Source organism: Vigna umbellata, chromosome 1, assembly GCF_029865625.1.
Source record: "Vigna umbellata cultivar VRB3 chromosome 1, Vumbellata_1.0, whole genome shotgun sequence".
Lineage (NCBI taxonomy): Eukaryota > Viridiplantae > Streptophyta > Magnoliopsida > Fabales > Fabaceae > Vigna > Vigna umbellata.
In genome coordinates, this window is record NC_142165.1 from 86,938,130 (window position 1) to 86,953,011 (window position 14,882).

At 34.8% G+C, this 14,882-nt stretch overlaps 1 protein-coding gene across 1 annotated transcript; it reads right to left on the reverse strand.

Annotated features, from left to right (window-relative positions):
• Positions 1 to 1,205: 1,205 nt before the first annotated feature.
• LOC124844405 (cytochrome P450 84A1-like) lies at positions 1,206 to 8,482 on the reverse strand. The gene is made up of 2 exons (XM_047321341.2): positions 7,360 to 8,482; positions 1,206 to 2,047 (listed from the first exon to the last, which is right to left on the reverse strand). Exons 1-2 carry the CDS (start codon positions 8,293 to 8,295, stop codon positions 1,427 to 1,429), a joined length of 1,557 nt encoding a protein of 518 aa, XP_047177297.1. The 5' UTR covers positions 8,296 to 8,482; the 3' UTR covers positions 1,206 to 1,426.
• Positions 8,483 to 14,882: the final 6,400 nt, after the last annotated feature.

Here is a 14,882-nt window from a genome sequence, read left to right on the forward strand (position 1 = left end):
TTTGATGTCATTATGCTTGTGAAAATTAGATAAAATTAGATAAGACAAAAATTATAAAATAAAAACTCATTATAAAATCATTTTTTGTAAGAAATTGTTTAACAGCGAGTATTTCTGAATTTTTTCCAGGTCAATTACCAATTCCTTTATGCTTGTGAAAATTGGATAAAATTAGATAAGACAAAAATTATAAGATGAAAACTCATTATAAAATCATTTTTTTGTAAGATTGTTTAACAGCAAGTGTTTTTTTTCAATTGGGACTACAGTAGGGATGACAGAGAAAAGATTGGAGTGAAAAAGAGGAAAGAGGAAGGGTTGAGAGGAATGAGAGAGGTGAGTAAGGGTTTGGGGGATTTCTTTTTTTTTTTTTTTTAGTTTTGAGAATGAAAATTATTAAAATACCCTTAACCTTAAAACTTAGAATCCATGATATATAAGGATATTTTTGTCTACTAAAACCCGGTACACATTGCTAAAATGTACAAACTGAAAAACAGGCGTACGCGCGTTAGCAAACCCCATATATATATATATATATATATATATATATATATATATATATATATATATATATATATATATATATATATATATATATATATAACCTACTATTACAATTCAGGCTAACAATAATGTTCAAATATAAACATATGACTTGCTCGAACATGAACTTTTCTCGATTGAACAAACTTTCTTTTCAAAAGAGAGAGTGGCACCTCACTTGAGTAACTACAGGTTACTAGAGCGAGATACAATCTAAATTCAATTTTATGTACATTCTTAAGTTCTTTAATGCTCAACTTTATAATTGAGTATTGTGTCATCACTTATACACATGTAAATCTTCCATAATTTTGAATTTATTGCTACCTCATTGCTTAAACATCTCCATGTGATACATGACTATATTAGAGAATGTATAATTTCATGTACATTTAAATTCAAAGAATCTAAATTTTTTAGTAAAATAAAATTATAAATAAAATGAAGAAGTTTAACATCTATTTATAAATTTTCAATTAGTTCTCTATTTATAGTATATTTTAAAATAAAACTGGGATGATACAATAATTTGTGAAATTCTTTTACCATTTTTTTAAAATTTTTATAAGTTAATTTTATCTCTTTTATCTTGAAGCTCATCAAAACATATTTTATCACTTCTAAAGAGAGAGAAGTTAGAGATACGTTTGTGCAAACGATTGAATGATCAAAATGACGTTGTACATCATCAATTCTACTTTACATTAATCCACACTGAAACGAAACCTAATAATATCCCCCAAACATTCTTCCACGTATAATCGGGGAATAAAAACATTCAATAAAACAATAAAAGTCCCCAAACACTTCACCACCATTTTTCTTTATAATATTCATATTACACTTTCGCTACTTTCTTTGCTCTTTGCATAACAAAACATTATACATGACATAACACACGTTTCGATGGAATCGCCACGAGTCGACTCCCCATGGGCGCGGTGAGTCCGAACACGTCACTCATGTCCAACTCGCTGGGTTTCATCCCATCGGGTAACTCCCACGTGAAGCAGTGAAGCAAGTGCGCCACGGCCATTTCCAGCGCGTAAAGACCCAGTTGCATTCCGGGACAGGATCTCCGACCCGACCCGAACGGAATGAACTCGAAGTTGCTCCCTTTGAAATCCGGCGCATTCGGGTTCAGAAACCGCGACGGCTTGAACGCTTCCGGTTCCTCCCACGAGTCCCCGTCCCTTCCAATGGCCCACGCGTTTATCATCACGCGCGAACCCTTCGGTACGTGGTACCCGCAAACCACCGCTTCCTCTGCCGTCTCGTGGAGGAGAAGCGGAATCGGCGGGTGCATCCGAAGCACCTCCTTCACCGCGCATTTCAGAAAGATGAGCTTTTCGAGGTCCGATTCCTCCATGCGCCGGTCCAGGCCCACTACGTCGGCTAGTTCTTGCTGCACGCGCCGTAGGTCTTCTGGGCTTCTCATTAGCTCCGCCATTGTCCACTCGATTCCTGATGCCACCGTTTCCGTCCCTCCGAACATCACGTCCTGCATGTTGTTCCATTGTTATCAGTTTTTTCGTTTTCCTTTGTGTTGAAAACTTAAAATAGAAATGCTGGCGGTATGGACATGCACATGGATGCTTTTTCCTTATTCTTTTGAAAATTATGCATGCACACTGTCATGCTCCACACAGTACGTGATACCAGTTCTCACATACATACTGTATAGTATGAAATATTAACCGAGTGGTTACAAACAACCAACCGGATATTCAGGTAATCTGTTTATATCTTATTCTGTTTATATTTTATTGGGCTTATATCAGCTCAGGATCCATGAGATAAATGATAAATACAAAGCCAGGGCCAAAAGCCAGGTAAGTTCCACTTAAACGTTCCACTTACTCTACATGACTCTCAAATACTCAATAGTGATAACCCTTCACTAAATATTCAACCAAGAGCCGAGGCTCTTCAAATCACACGCCTAACTTGGGCGTCGGAGTACCTTTTGCAGGTACATCCCCCTCGTCAAGAAGGAGACCGATCGGTTTGCGCCAACACCGATCGGCCAACAGGAGGAGTTTGGAAGCGAGCGAGCGGCCCAGACGCGTTAGCAGGTTAGTCTCTCGGTCCCTAAAAGTATCTACCGAAACATTTTGGCGCCCACCGTGGGGCCGAGCGTCAAACCCAATGATGACCACGAGGAGCATGGAGGAACAACAAAGCACCAGAAAGATGATTAGAAACCACAAGAAACCAAGACGAGCGTTCGGTCTCGACATCACTATTTCAGATCAACACCAGAAACTTTCGACAAAGTGAAAACTATTTTACGTGAGACGTCATCAACAAGATAAGTATTTTTTGAAATATGAATATTTCATAAAATATCTAATTGCTAATAGATATTATAACAACTATTTTATAGATATTTTAAATATATATAGTATAATCCATAATATATTATATGATATATGATATATTATATATAATATAGTATATAACTATAAATATAGTTATCTAATTATTATAACCGAAACATTTTCTGGCATGTTTAAAATAGTCAAAGAAATTGTTGTGTGAGAGATAACTATCAACAGCAATATTATAAAATCTCAAGACGGTTTTGATACCTTGTTTATTATCTATGTGATTTATTCGGTGCAATTCATAATATCTGGTAACCGAATCATTTATTATACGGTTATATACCATAATATATATCATCATGAGAATTTCAGCAATGAACATCTTGAAGAAATATATATCAAAATCCACGCCATCAACTAGGCAAGTGCAGACTAAGATCTAGTCATAAACGAACTTCATGCTTAAAGTATCATGGAATTCAATAAACGAAGGGAAGTCTCCTATTGCAAACACTAATTACCAATTTCGTCAGCAAAGTTCATAATTAACGATCAAGTCCAAGACCGAGCGGTAAATCCCTCTCGGGGGAGAGGTAAAGCCCTCTCAAATACGAACGGTAAAGCCCGTTCCCTAGGAAGCACTCCTAGGTCGAAGACCGAGCGGTAAATCCCCCTCGGAAGAGAGGTAAAGTCCTCTCAAAGACGAACGGTAAATCCCGTTCACTAGGAAACAATCCTAGCTCAAAACAGAGGTAAAACCCTCTCAAAGCCGAACGGTAAAGCCCGTTCCCTAGGAAGCACTCCTAGGTCGAAGACCGAGCGGTAAATCCCTCTCGGGAGAGAGGTAAAGCCCTCTCAAAGACGAACGGTAAATCCCGTTCACTAGGAAACAATCCTAGCTCAAAACAGAGGTAAAAACCTCTCAAAGCCGAACGGTAAAGCCCGTTCCCTAGGAAGCACTCCTAGGTCGAAGACCGAGCGGTAAATCCCCCTCGGAAGAGAGGTAAAGTCCTCTCAAAGACGAACGGTAAATCCCCTTCACTAGGAAACAATCCTAGCTCAAAAAAGAGGTAAAACCCTTTCAAAGCCGAACGGTAAAGCCCGTTCCCTAGGAAGCACTCCTAGGTCGAAGACCGAGCGGTAAATCCCTCTCGGGAGAGAGGTAAAGCCCTCTCAAAGACGAACGGTAAGTCCTAGGTTAAAGTTGAAGACCGAGAGGTAAATCCCTCTCAGTTAATGTTGAAGGTCGAGAGGTAAATCCCTCTCGGTTAATGTGGAAGGTCGAGAGGTAAATCCCTCTCGGTTAATGTCGAAGGTCGAGAGGTAAACCCCTCTCGGTAAATGTGGAAGGTCGAGAGGTAAATCCCTCTCGGTTAATGTCGAAGGTCGAGAGGTAAACCCCTCTCGGTAAATGTGGAAGGTCGAGAGGTAAATCCCTCTCAGTTAATGTTGAAGGTCGAGAGGTAAATCCCTCTCGGTTAATGTCGAAGGTCGAGAGGTAAATCCCTCTCGGTTAATGTCGAAGGTCGAGAGGTAAACCCCTCTCGGTAAATGTGGAAGGTCGAGAGGTAAATCCCTCTCGGTTAATGTCGAAGGTCGAGAGGTAAACCCCTCTCGGTTAAAGTCGAAGGTCGAGAGGTAAACCCCTCTCGGTTAAAGTGGAAGGTCGAGAGGTAAATCCCTCTCGGTTAATGTCGAAGGTCGAGAGGTAAACCCCTCTCGGTAAATGTGGAAGGTCGAGAGGTAAATCCCTCTCGGTTAATGTTGAAGGTCGAGAGGTAAATCCCTTTCGGTTAATGTGGAAGGTCGAGAGGTAAATCCCTCTCGGTTAATGTCGAAGGTCGAGAGGTAAACCCCTCTCGGTTAAAGTCGAAGGTCGAGAGGTAAAACCCTCTCGATTAAAGTCGAAGGTCGAGAGGTGAATCCCTCTCGGTTAAAGTAGAAGGTCGAGAGGTAAAGCCCTCTCGGTTAATGTCGAAGACCGAGAGGTAAACTCCTCTCGGTTCCTGTTGAAAGACGAGCTGTAAATCCAGCTCGGTTAGTGTCGATCGTCGAGCGTCGATCGACGAGCTGTAAATCCCGCTCGGTTAATGTTGAAAGACGAGCGGTCAATCCCTCTCGGATAATGTTGAAGACCGAGAGGTAAATTCCTCTCGGTTCACGTTGAAGGACGAGCGGTAAATCCCGCTCGGTTAAAGTCGAAGGCCGAGAGGTAAATTCCTCTCGGTTCATGTTGAAGGACGAGCGGTAAATCCCGCTCGGTTAAAGTCGAAGGCCGAGAGGTAAATCCCTCTCGGTTCATGTTGAAGGACGAGCGGTACATCCCGCTCGGTTAATGTCGAGGGTCGAGAGGTAAAGCCCTCTCGGTTAACGTAGAAGACCGAGAGGTAAATTCCTCTCGGTTCCTATTGAAGGACGAGCGGTAAATTCCGCTCGGTTAATGTTGAAAGTCGAGCGGTAAAACGCTTTCAATTCCGCCAACACAGCCTCCCTCAAACTCATCAGTCCTATAGTTAACCACGGCTAAAGCCAACCGCTTAACTCGGACTTGGGGGGCATAATGTATAGTATGAAATATTAACCGAGTGGTTACAAACAACCAACCGGATATTCAGGTAATCTGTTTATATCTTATTCTGTTTATATTTTATTGGGCTTATATCAGCTCAGGATCCATGAGATAAATGATAAATACAAAGCCAGGGCCAAAAGCCAGGTAAGTTCCACTTAAACGTTCCACTTACTCTACATGACTCTCAAATACTCAATAGTGATAACCCTTCACTAAATATTCAACCAAGAGCCGAGGCTCTTCAAATCACACGCCTAACTTGGGCGTCGGAGTACCTTTTGCAGGTACATCCCCCTCGTCAAGAAGGAGACCGATCGGTTTGCGCCAACACCGATCGGCCAACAGGAGGAGTTTGGAAGCGAGCGAGCGGCCCAGACGCGTTAGCAGGTTAGTCTCTCGGTCCCTAAAAGTATCTACCGAAACACATACATACATAAATATATATATATATATATATATATATATATATATATATATATATATATATATATATATATATATATATATATATATATATATATATATATATAATCACCATTTATAGCATTAACTTCTTTTTGTTTGATGAATAAGAAAAATGTAAAAGAAAAATAAGTACGTGATACCAGTTCTCACATACATACATACATACATATATATATATATATATATATATATATATATATATATATATATATATATATATATATATATATATATATATATATATATATATATATATATATATAATCACCATTTATAGCATTAACTTCTTTTTGTTTGATGAATAAGAAAAATGTAAAAGAAAAATAAGTACGTGATACCAGTTCTCACATACATACATACATATATATATATATATATATATATATATATATATATATATATATATATATATATATATATATATATATATATAATCACCATTTATAGCATTAACTTCTTTTTGTTTGATGAATAAGAAAAATGTAAAAGAAAAATAATTGTTGTTCTAAATTATGCAAGCAAACCCATTTAATTTAATCTAACACCCTAAAATTTTAATAATTATTTTCATTTGTTTGTTTGTTTGTTTAGAAAACAGTGTATATATATACAATGACATCAATATTCTGAACTGAAAGTAGTAATGTGAGAAAAAGCATTTATATTAGTCTAGAAATTAAATAACCCATTTTTTTCTCTTTTTATCATAAGAGTTATTAAAGATAATTTCGTTCCTGTTTATGATAAAAGGATGTTTTATTTTAAACTTATTTAAACAATTTGGCTGGAGTACGCCTTTATATTAATAGTAAACTGAAATGAGGGCAACCGAGTAGTCACTTTCAAAATATTAATTTTTTATTATAGACTGAAAGTTAAAATTAGGAACAGTTATAGTCTTTAATTCTCACTAAAGTACAATATGTACAAATCTTACTTGATGATTATTCTTTATCACAAAAACTTTTCGTGTGTACAGGCAGGGTTTGCTAAAATGTATAAAGTTTTCAGAATTTTAAAAATATGAAGTAGAAAAGGGATATTTTTCATTTTTAGTTTATTATTTAAAGAACTATATTTCCGGAAATCATTCGAGGATGGTTTTTTAAAATTTTCGCTAAATTGTTTTTAACAAAAAGAAAATATTTAATTGTTTATCATCTTTTTTCAGAGATAAATAATTAAAATTAGTAAGACAGCTTTTCCCTACTACTGAATACATCCTTTAAAAAAAATGACCAATACCCCCTCCATTTGAAAATAATTTTTTTCATCCGTGAAAATGAAATCTTAGAAAAAAGTTTAAAACATAGTATCTATCTGTAATATCTTGAATTTAAACGGATGAATCCCTCGCTATAAACCTACCGCTGAAATGCTGTTTTCCAAATAATAATAGTTAATATACAGAAAGAAAATAAAAAGAAATATATAGCATGAGGGTAGTACCATGATGATGGCTTTGATGTTGTCTTTGGTGAGTGTGATGGAGTTCTGCAAGTCGTTTGATTGATTACTGAAATTGGGGTGTCGGCTGTAAAAATTCAGCAACTCATCAACCATGTCACTTTCTTCCTCACAACACTTGCCGCTCCTCTTCTTCTCCACGTGCTCCTCAATGATGTTATCAATGAAGCTATCCAAGGCGGCGCGTGCCTGGACGAGTCTCAAGTTCAGGCCCTGAGGATCAACCCACCCGAGACAAGGCACAAAGTCCGCAATATTGAAGGCCCCAAACAACTTGGAAAACTCCTGAAGAATTGAAATGAACTTGTCTTGTCCCTGTCGGGAGCTGGACCCGAAAGCGGCGCGGTAGATGATATTTTTTGTGAGGTTGAACACCAGTTCCCCAACGTTAACGGGTTTACCCACATTCGCCGCAACGGTGCGGACGATGGTGTCGACTTCGTCTCTGACGGAGTTCCAGGACTCGGCGCGCTTGCGGCTGAAGAGTTTGATGACGCAGATTTTGCGCATCTGGCGCCAGAAGGGACCGTAGTGAGCGAAAGCCATGTCGGCGCGGTCGTAGGTTAGGTACCTGATGGCTATGGTGGCGGGGCGGTTGGAGAATATGTTGTCTTGGACTTGGAGCACTTCACGTGCCGCTTCCGCGTTTGAAATGGCAACCATGGGGAGGAACCCTATGCGGAGGTGAAAAACGCCGCCGTATTGCTTGGCGAGTTTGGCCAGGCCTTTGTGTGTGAGCTGGTCCATCATGTTCATGTTGCCTATGATGGGAAGGCCTTTAGGCCCCGGGGGATACGGCGCCGTTTTTCTGCGAATTCGAGACAGTAAACCCCACAGCACCAACGTCACCGGAATTATGAACAAGACCGTCGTACCGAACGGTTCGATTACGGTTTTCAGTTGCATAAGTAAATCCATGGTGTCGGATTTTGGTTACAAAATTTGATCTGGTATTGTGCTGCGCTGATTATGATTGGGAAGGAAACAAGGAAAGTAGTAGTTTGAAGAGTCTGTGTAGATTGCAACCCGTGTGTTGCTACGACAAGCCAGAAACTATGGCGTTTATATATATGGTCACAAGTTGGTGTCACCCCATGTTTCTTTAAACGTAAGACTTGAATAGACCAAATTTGGAGGCAGTGATAACACTCGTACCCACGATTTATAAAAAACATGAGAAATAATGACACATGAGCCACACAAATAATTTATATTCATTTAATATTTTTTTCTTTTTAAAAAGTATAAAAAAATTATTTTTTATGATCATTTTAATTCTAATAATATATATTAAATAAATGTAAATATGAGTGATTCCACTATTAATAGAAAAAAACATACCTTAAAGACATTTAATCACGTGACTGCAATATATTATTTTATGATGTAGCATTTAATAAAACAAAGTTCAATAAAGAAATTTATTTTTAATAGATGTATGGGTTTATGCATTATAAAGGGCATTTGTTTATATTTCTTTTAAAAGGTATGCTATTAGTGTTTATATTTCAATGGAGCCATGAATTTTTCAATCATGGAGATACTATTATATACAACCAAGAGAGGATACATGTGTTGTTCGTGTTTTAAGAATATATAGTTAAATTTCACTGTATTTATAAATACACTCGTGGGTTTACTAAGGCTTTTATTTTTTCAAGGAGAAATCTCGATACGATACTAGTATAAAAAAATCTTTTTATAGTGGTTAAAAAAAATTAATATCAATTTTGGAACCGATATAAAAGTAGGAATATAAAAAGTATTGGCTTTTTATACTAGTTTCTGAAACGGCATAAAAAGTATCTCTTTTATACTGGTTAAATTTACAATTGATATAGAAAACCAAATGTTTATTATCTATTTTGGAATTGGTCCTAGTTATTCAGATTTTTTTCAGATTTTGTTTTCAATTTTTCAAGTTTCAAATATTGTGTAACAATCATAAAATATAAACCAAACCATCAACATAACAATTAGAACATTACTGACAACAACTTTAGACTTTATCGTCTACCACCACTAATCTCCATCATGCCATACTCCACCTGGAACAAAACCATCACACAGACAACAAACTACATCAATGCTTCACCTCGCGACAATAGAACTTCATCGTGCAAGCCACCATCAACCATTGTAACTCCTTCACTAAATCCCCAAATCTAAACCAGAAACATATTGTGAGACTACCTCAAGAACCCAAATTGCAAATCAACACTCGTAGATTTGCGATCAACCTAACACAGACTTCCAAATCACACCCTTGAGCAGTGTCATGTCTTCTTCTTGTACACCACCATTCTCGCAAACCACAACAGAGATAAACCTTAGTTCGCGCTAACTCCACCAGATAGAAATCACAAATCTAGTGCATTGACTCATGGGTTTGTGTTTATAAATAAAAAATAAGAAATTACTTTTTATATTGGTTATAATTAGAACCAACATAGAAAGTTTTTTTTATTTATTACAAAAATGTCATCACATCAACTTTCTATACCAGTTATAATTAGAACTATTATAGAAAATTTTTCCTATTTATTACCAAAATGTCATCGCGTTCACTTTCTATATCAGTTATGAGAAAATTTTCTTATTTATTATAAAAATGACACTATGCCAACTTTCTATACCTGTTGTAACTACAACTAGTATAATAAATGTTATCTTATTTACAATTATGTTACTACACCACTTTTTCTTCCTTATGTGTTTCAAATTATTAAAATATATTTAGTTCATTAGATACTATAAAAAAATATATTTAAACAAATTCCAAAGGCTCCTAGATTAAATTTGAGGAATGAGTATAAACTTTGTTGACGAAGTTTTGTGACTATGATTATTGAATACTCTACTAGAGACTTGGGGGATATTTAGGGTCTCAATTACAAACTTAGCTCTAAATGACATTGTTTCTTTTCAAATGACAAAGAGTAGTGCTCTTAATGAAGATATGAGAAGGAAAACACATGGTTCTTAATCTTAGTATGAGATACTTATTACGGAAATTGAGGTGAGAAATAAGAAAAAGGACAACAAAGATAAGAAGTTCAAGCAGAAAGAGAATGATCATGAAGATGATTGTGTCACTACTACTACAAGTGGTGATTTTATTCTTCTTCATGACCATGAGTCGATTAATATTATATCTGATGAGAGCATGTGAATTATTGATAATGGTGCTACACTATAAATTCCACTGAGGAAAAAGTTTTTCACATCTTACACTTATGGTGATTTTGGAGTGTTAAAGATAGGTAATGATAGTGTGTCTAAGGTGATTGGTGTTGGTGATGTTTGCTTGCAAACCAACGTATAAGAATGCAGTTCTTGCTTAGAGGAGTTAAACATACTCTTGACATTCATTTTAACTTAACCTCTATACATATCCTTAATGATGGTGGTTATGATAATCACTTTGGTTCTGGAAAGTGAAAACTTAACAAAGGTAACTTGGTTGTGGCTAGAGGAGAAAAATTAGCTAAACTATATTGGACAAAATCTTTGGTTGCTAAATACATTGTGAATGTCATGGACATTGACACATCTTTGTGACACCGAAGACTCAATCATATCAGTGAAAAAGAATTGAATTGTTTAGTTAAAAAAGGATGTTCTTCAAGGGTTAAAAGGTATAGAATTGGATAGATGTTCTCATTACATGGATGGAAATTAATAGTTATATCACTTTTATGCTAGCAGTTAAGTTGTTTAAAATTTTGACATGTTATCACTTTAATGCCAGATGAGAAACCGTTTTACACATCAAAAAAATATAATGTAATTGGGTTCAAATGGCTATTTCCATTCATTTTTAAAGTTTGAGGATCAAAATGTATCAACATTTCAGATAAGGATGAATTTTAATTTTACATCAAAGTTCAGGAACTAAAAACATATTTAACTCAAAATTCATTGATAATTTTGTTAGTTAATTTGTTGATCAAGTGGATGCAATTGTTCTCACCATATCGAACAAAATATTTGTGATAGATTAGTTGAAAATATATGAGAAAAAGAAGAGAAATAAGAAAAAAGGAGAAAGATAATGAGGGGGAGAGGAAGAGGACATGATAGTTGTAGTGGTGAAAGTGACGACAATAAAGGAGGTAAAAGAAAAATGAGAAAGAAGAAAAGAAGGAAAAGTAAGAGCCAGAGACATATATAATTAAAATACATTAGTGATTATCAACATTTAATCACTTACATATAGGATAATGTTTCTGCAAATATTTTCGGGACCGAGAGACTAACCTTCTGACGAGTCTTTCCTGCTTCCGAACGCCTGGATCGCCTGCCTTCCTTCAGCCTAGACCGCTCAGTCACCTTCAACCTCCTGCTGTTACCCGATCGGTAGTGGCACGAACCGATCGATCTCCTTCTTGAAGAGGGGATGTACCTGCAAAGGGCACTCCGACGCTCAAATTAGGCGTGTGGTTGAAGAGCTTTTACTCTTAATGAAATATTCAGTGAATGGTTGGCACTATTTGAATATTTGAGAGTAGGGGAGAGTGAATAATGCGCAAGTGAAAACGTACCTGGCTTTTGCCCCTGTCAATGTATTTATAAGTGTTTCATAGATCAAATAAAAACAACTTACCTGGAGATCCGGTTGGTTACCCAAAAACGGCCTTATCAATATCTTCAACCAAATATTTTGGATTTGGTTTATCAAATATCTTTAACCAGACATCTTTAATTATTTTATCATCCACTGGACTATTGGTCCATTAACAACTTAAGTGCTGACCCGATTACCATTTGAAGTAGCTTATTGGCACTGTAGGTCCAATTATGACTCAAACCATTTGACCAGGTTGACCAATAGCGGATAGACCGATCGATCTTATTCAATAACCGCTCGGATAATATTTCATATGATACAGATAACTATTGACAAACTTTTATTCTTTGATTTAGTTTATAATAAATATTTTATCAACGAATTTTTATTATTTAATAAATTTTGATAATTTTGATTTATCAACTAAGATACTAACACATTTTATTCGTTTTTTTTATAGTGTATGAATAAGTTATTATAATTAAGTTACTTAACAACTAAAAAAAAATCAGGCCTAACAAATAAGCTATATTCTTTTACACCTCTAATATAGCGAATTACACCTATGTAAGACTGATTAAATATAAAGTTAAAAAAGCTTATACAAAAATACCTCGCAAGGAAGACTGATTTCAACTAAATCTATAAACAATTATATTATTCACTTACTATTATTATTTTATTTATTAAAATTTATTTGAAGATAAATCTTTATTTGATTCTTACTATAATTTTTCATTAGTATATTAAGTTTATTTTTTATTAATATTTACCACTCAATCATAGCTATTGAAAATTTGGCGGAAGCACATGTTTTAAAGTTATGCTTTAATTTTAAGATCTATTTGCTTCTTTTTTTTGTTTTACGTTTTCACTTACTGTTAGAATAAAAGTTATTATAATTAATAATCAGTGCAATAACACTTTTTTCCAAAAGTGTAACAGTTCAAATATTATAACTTAATGGTAACTTAGTCGATTTAACTTCTACCCCTAAAATAATTAATATACAATACAATTTCATCATCACATCACTTACAGTTATTTTTTTCCGAAAAGGTAGAGTTTATGAAGTGATATTCTTTAGTTTGAGGATCTTAGTTGCATAATATTTTTCGCAGATTTAGATTAGCATTTGTATTCTGATGCTGACGTAGTGAGTGATACAATATTGTGAAAAATATGATATGACATCAACAACTTGACCAATAAAAGCACGCATCTCATAGTTTTATTAATTTAATTAAAAATGAACAGCAAAATTGGATAATAAATGGAATAATGCATTGTACCAACCAACCCAAAGGGATAAATATGTGGATTCAATTAAATTTAATTTAATTTAAAACAGTATAATTATTATACTTTCACATATCAACACATCTCCATCTTCTCCGTTCATCTCTTTTGTAGCTGTCTTAGTAAGACAATATGTTTTAATTTGATTAGTTTATTTTGCTGATAAACACAGTTACCAAATCCTCTTATAACGATTGAAAAACGAGTGACAGGGAAAAGAAAAAGAAAAAAAGGAGCTGGAGAATAACGACTGAATGGTTTGAATACTGAGCTCTTTAAGGAGCTGAAAAATTCTCCTAGAAATATAATAATCCTAGAAATGACTCTTGTGGAATCGTCTTTGTAAATTTAATACATAACACCAAGATCACATACTGGTCATCGCAAACTGATGGACCCTTCAACGTTGATTCATTAGTTCTTTTAGGTCTTTCATTAATATTTCTTATCCTCATAGTTCCAACAAGTGTATCCATCCCATATGAAAATTCTTCAACCAAAACAGACAAATCTTTGAAAATTGAAACATAGTTAGCTTCATGTTTATCTCTTTAATGTATAGCACTTTATAACTATTTTTTATTTTTAGCTGGTTAAGATAATATTATCAATTGAATATACAGAAATAAGGTTTTAGTCGTGATTTAAAAAAACGAAAATTAATACTTACAATTATTTTTGTTCACTTTTTCAATTGAAGGTTAAGAGGTATTAATTTTATTGAAGAACAAATATTTATCTTAAAACATTTATTTTTGTTTTTACATACTGTATTTTTTCGGGTAAGGGGTTGAAGTCCCTTACTCACTCAAAACATTCCAAGTTGTCTTGAAGATTGGATGGTCTTCCTAATGGTCCTCCATCATACTAGTTACGTTGTTCACTCTCTCTCATTCTTGTCCAAGTCGTGTGGGTGAGTACTTGTCAAAGATACTCTATCGTTCAAGTCAATAATATAACATATCGGTTAGCATAACAAGTAATTCATATAATGTGAATAATGTCCCTCAAGTCATACTTAGAGACCTTTATTTATAACAGTTGTGATGGACCTTTACCTTTGGCTGGCCTAGTGACGGCTCAATCACACCTTAACCTGCATTATAAGCTTAATGAGTCATTACCACTAATAATCTGACCGTACTGTTAGGTATGGACACAATCTAGAGGAACTCGGCGCAAATCAGTTCATCTTTGAAGAAGAATGACTTGAGTGGACGACCTAGATTGACGGCTTGGATGAATGGCCTAGATAGTCGATTTGGATGGTGCTCAATCCCAAAAAAGACCATATGGTACATAAAGAGATATTGTACCGTACATTATCAATTTCAAAAATATTAAAATAACATTGTTAAAGTTAATTAGTATTAAAAATTAAAGTATGTAAATCTAAATTTTACATTAAGTAAATATAAGAAATTTAAATAATAGGATAAAAATTCAAAATATAAATTCATAATATATTAAGATTTTTGATTGAAAATAATATAATCATATATATATATATATATATATATATATATATATATATATATATATATATATATATATATTGATTCTTAATTAACCCGTAAATAATAATAATGTAAAACTAAACTTTTTATTCTATAATCATGTCTAATGACAGATTTAT

Coding starts and splice junctions, on each gene's coding strand:
- LOC124844405 (XM_047321341.2), bottom strand. CDS start 8,295: ATGGATTTACTTATGCAACTGAAAACCGTAATCGAACCGTTCGGTACG. Junction 2,048..7,359: donor ACATCAAAGCCATCATCATG/GTACTACCCTCA, acceptor AACAACATGCAG/GACGTGATGTTCGGAGGGAC.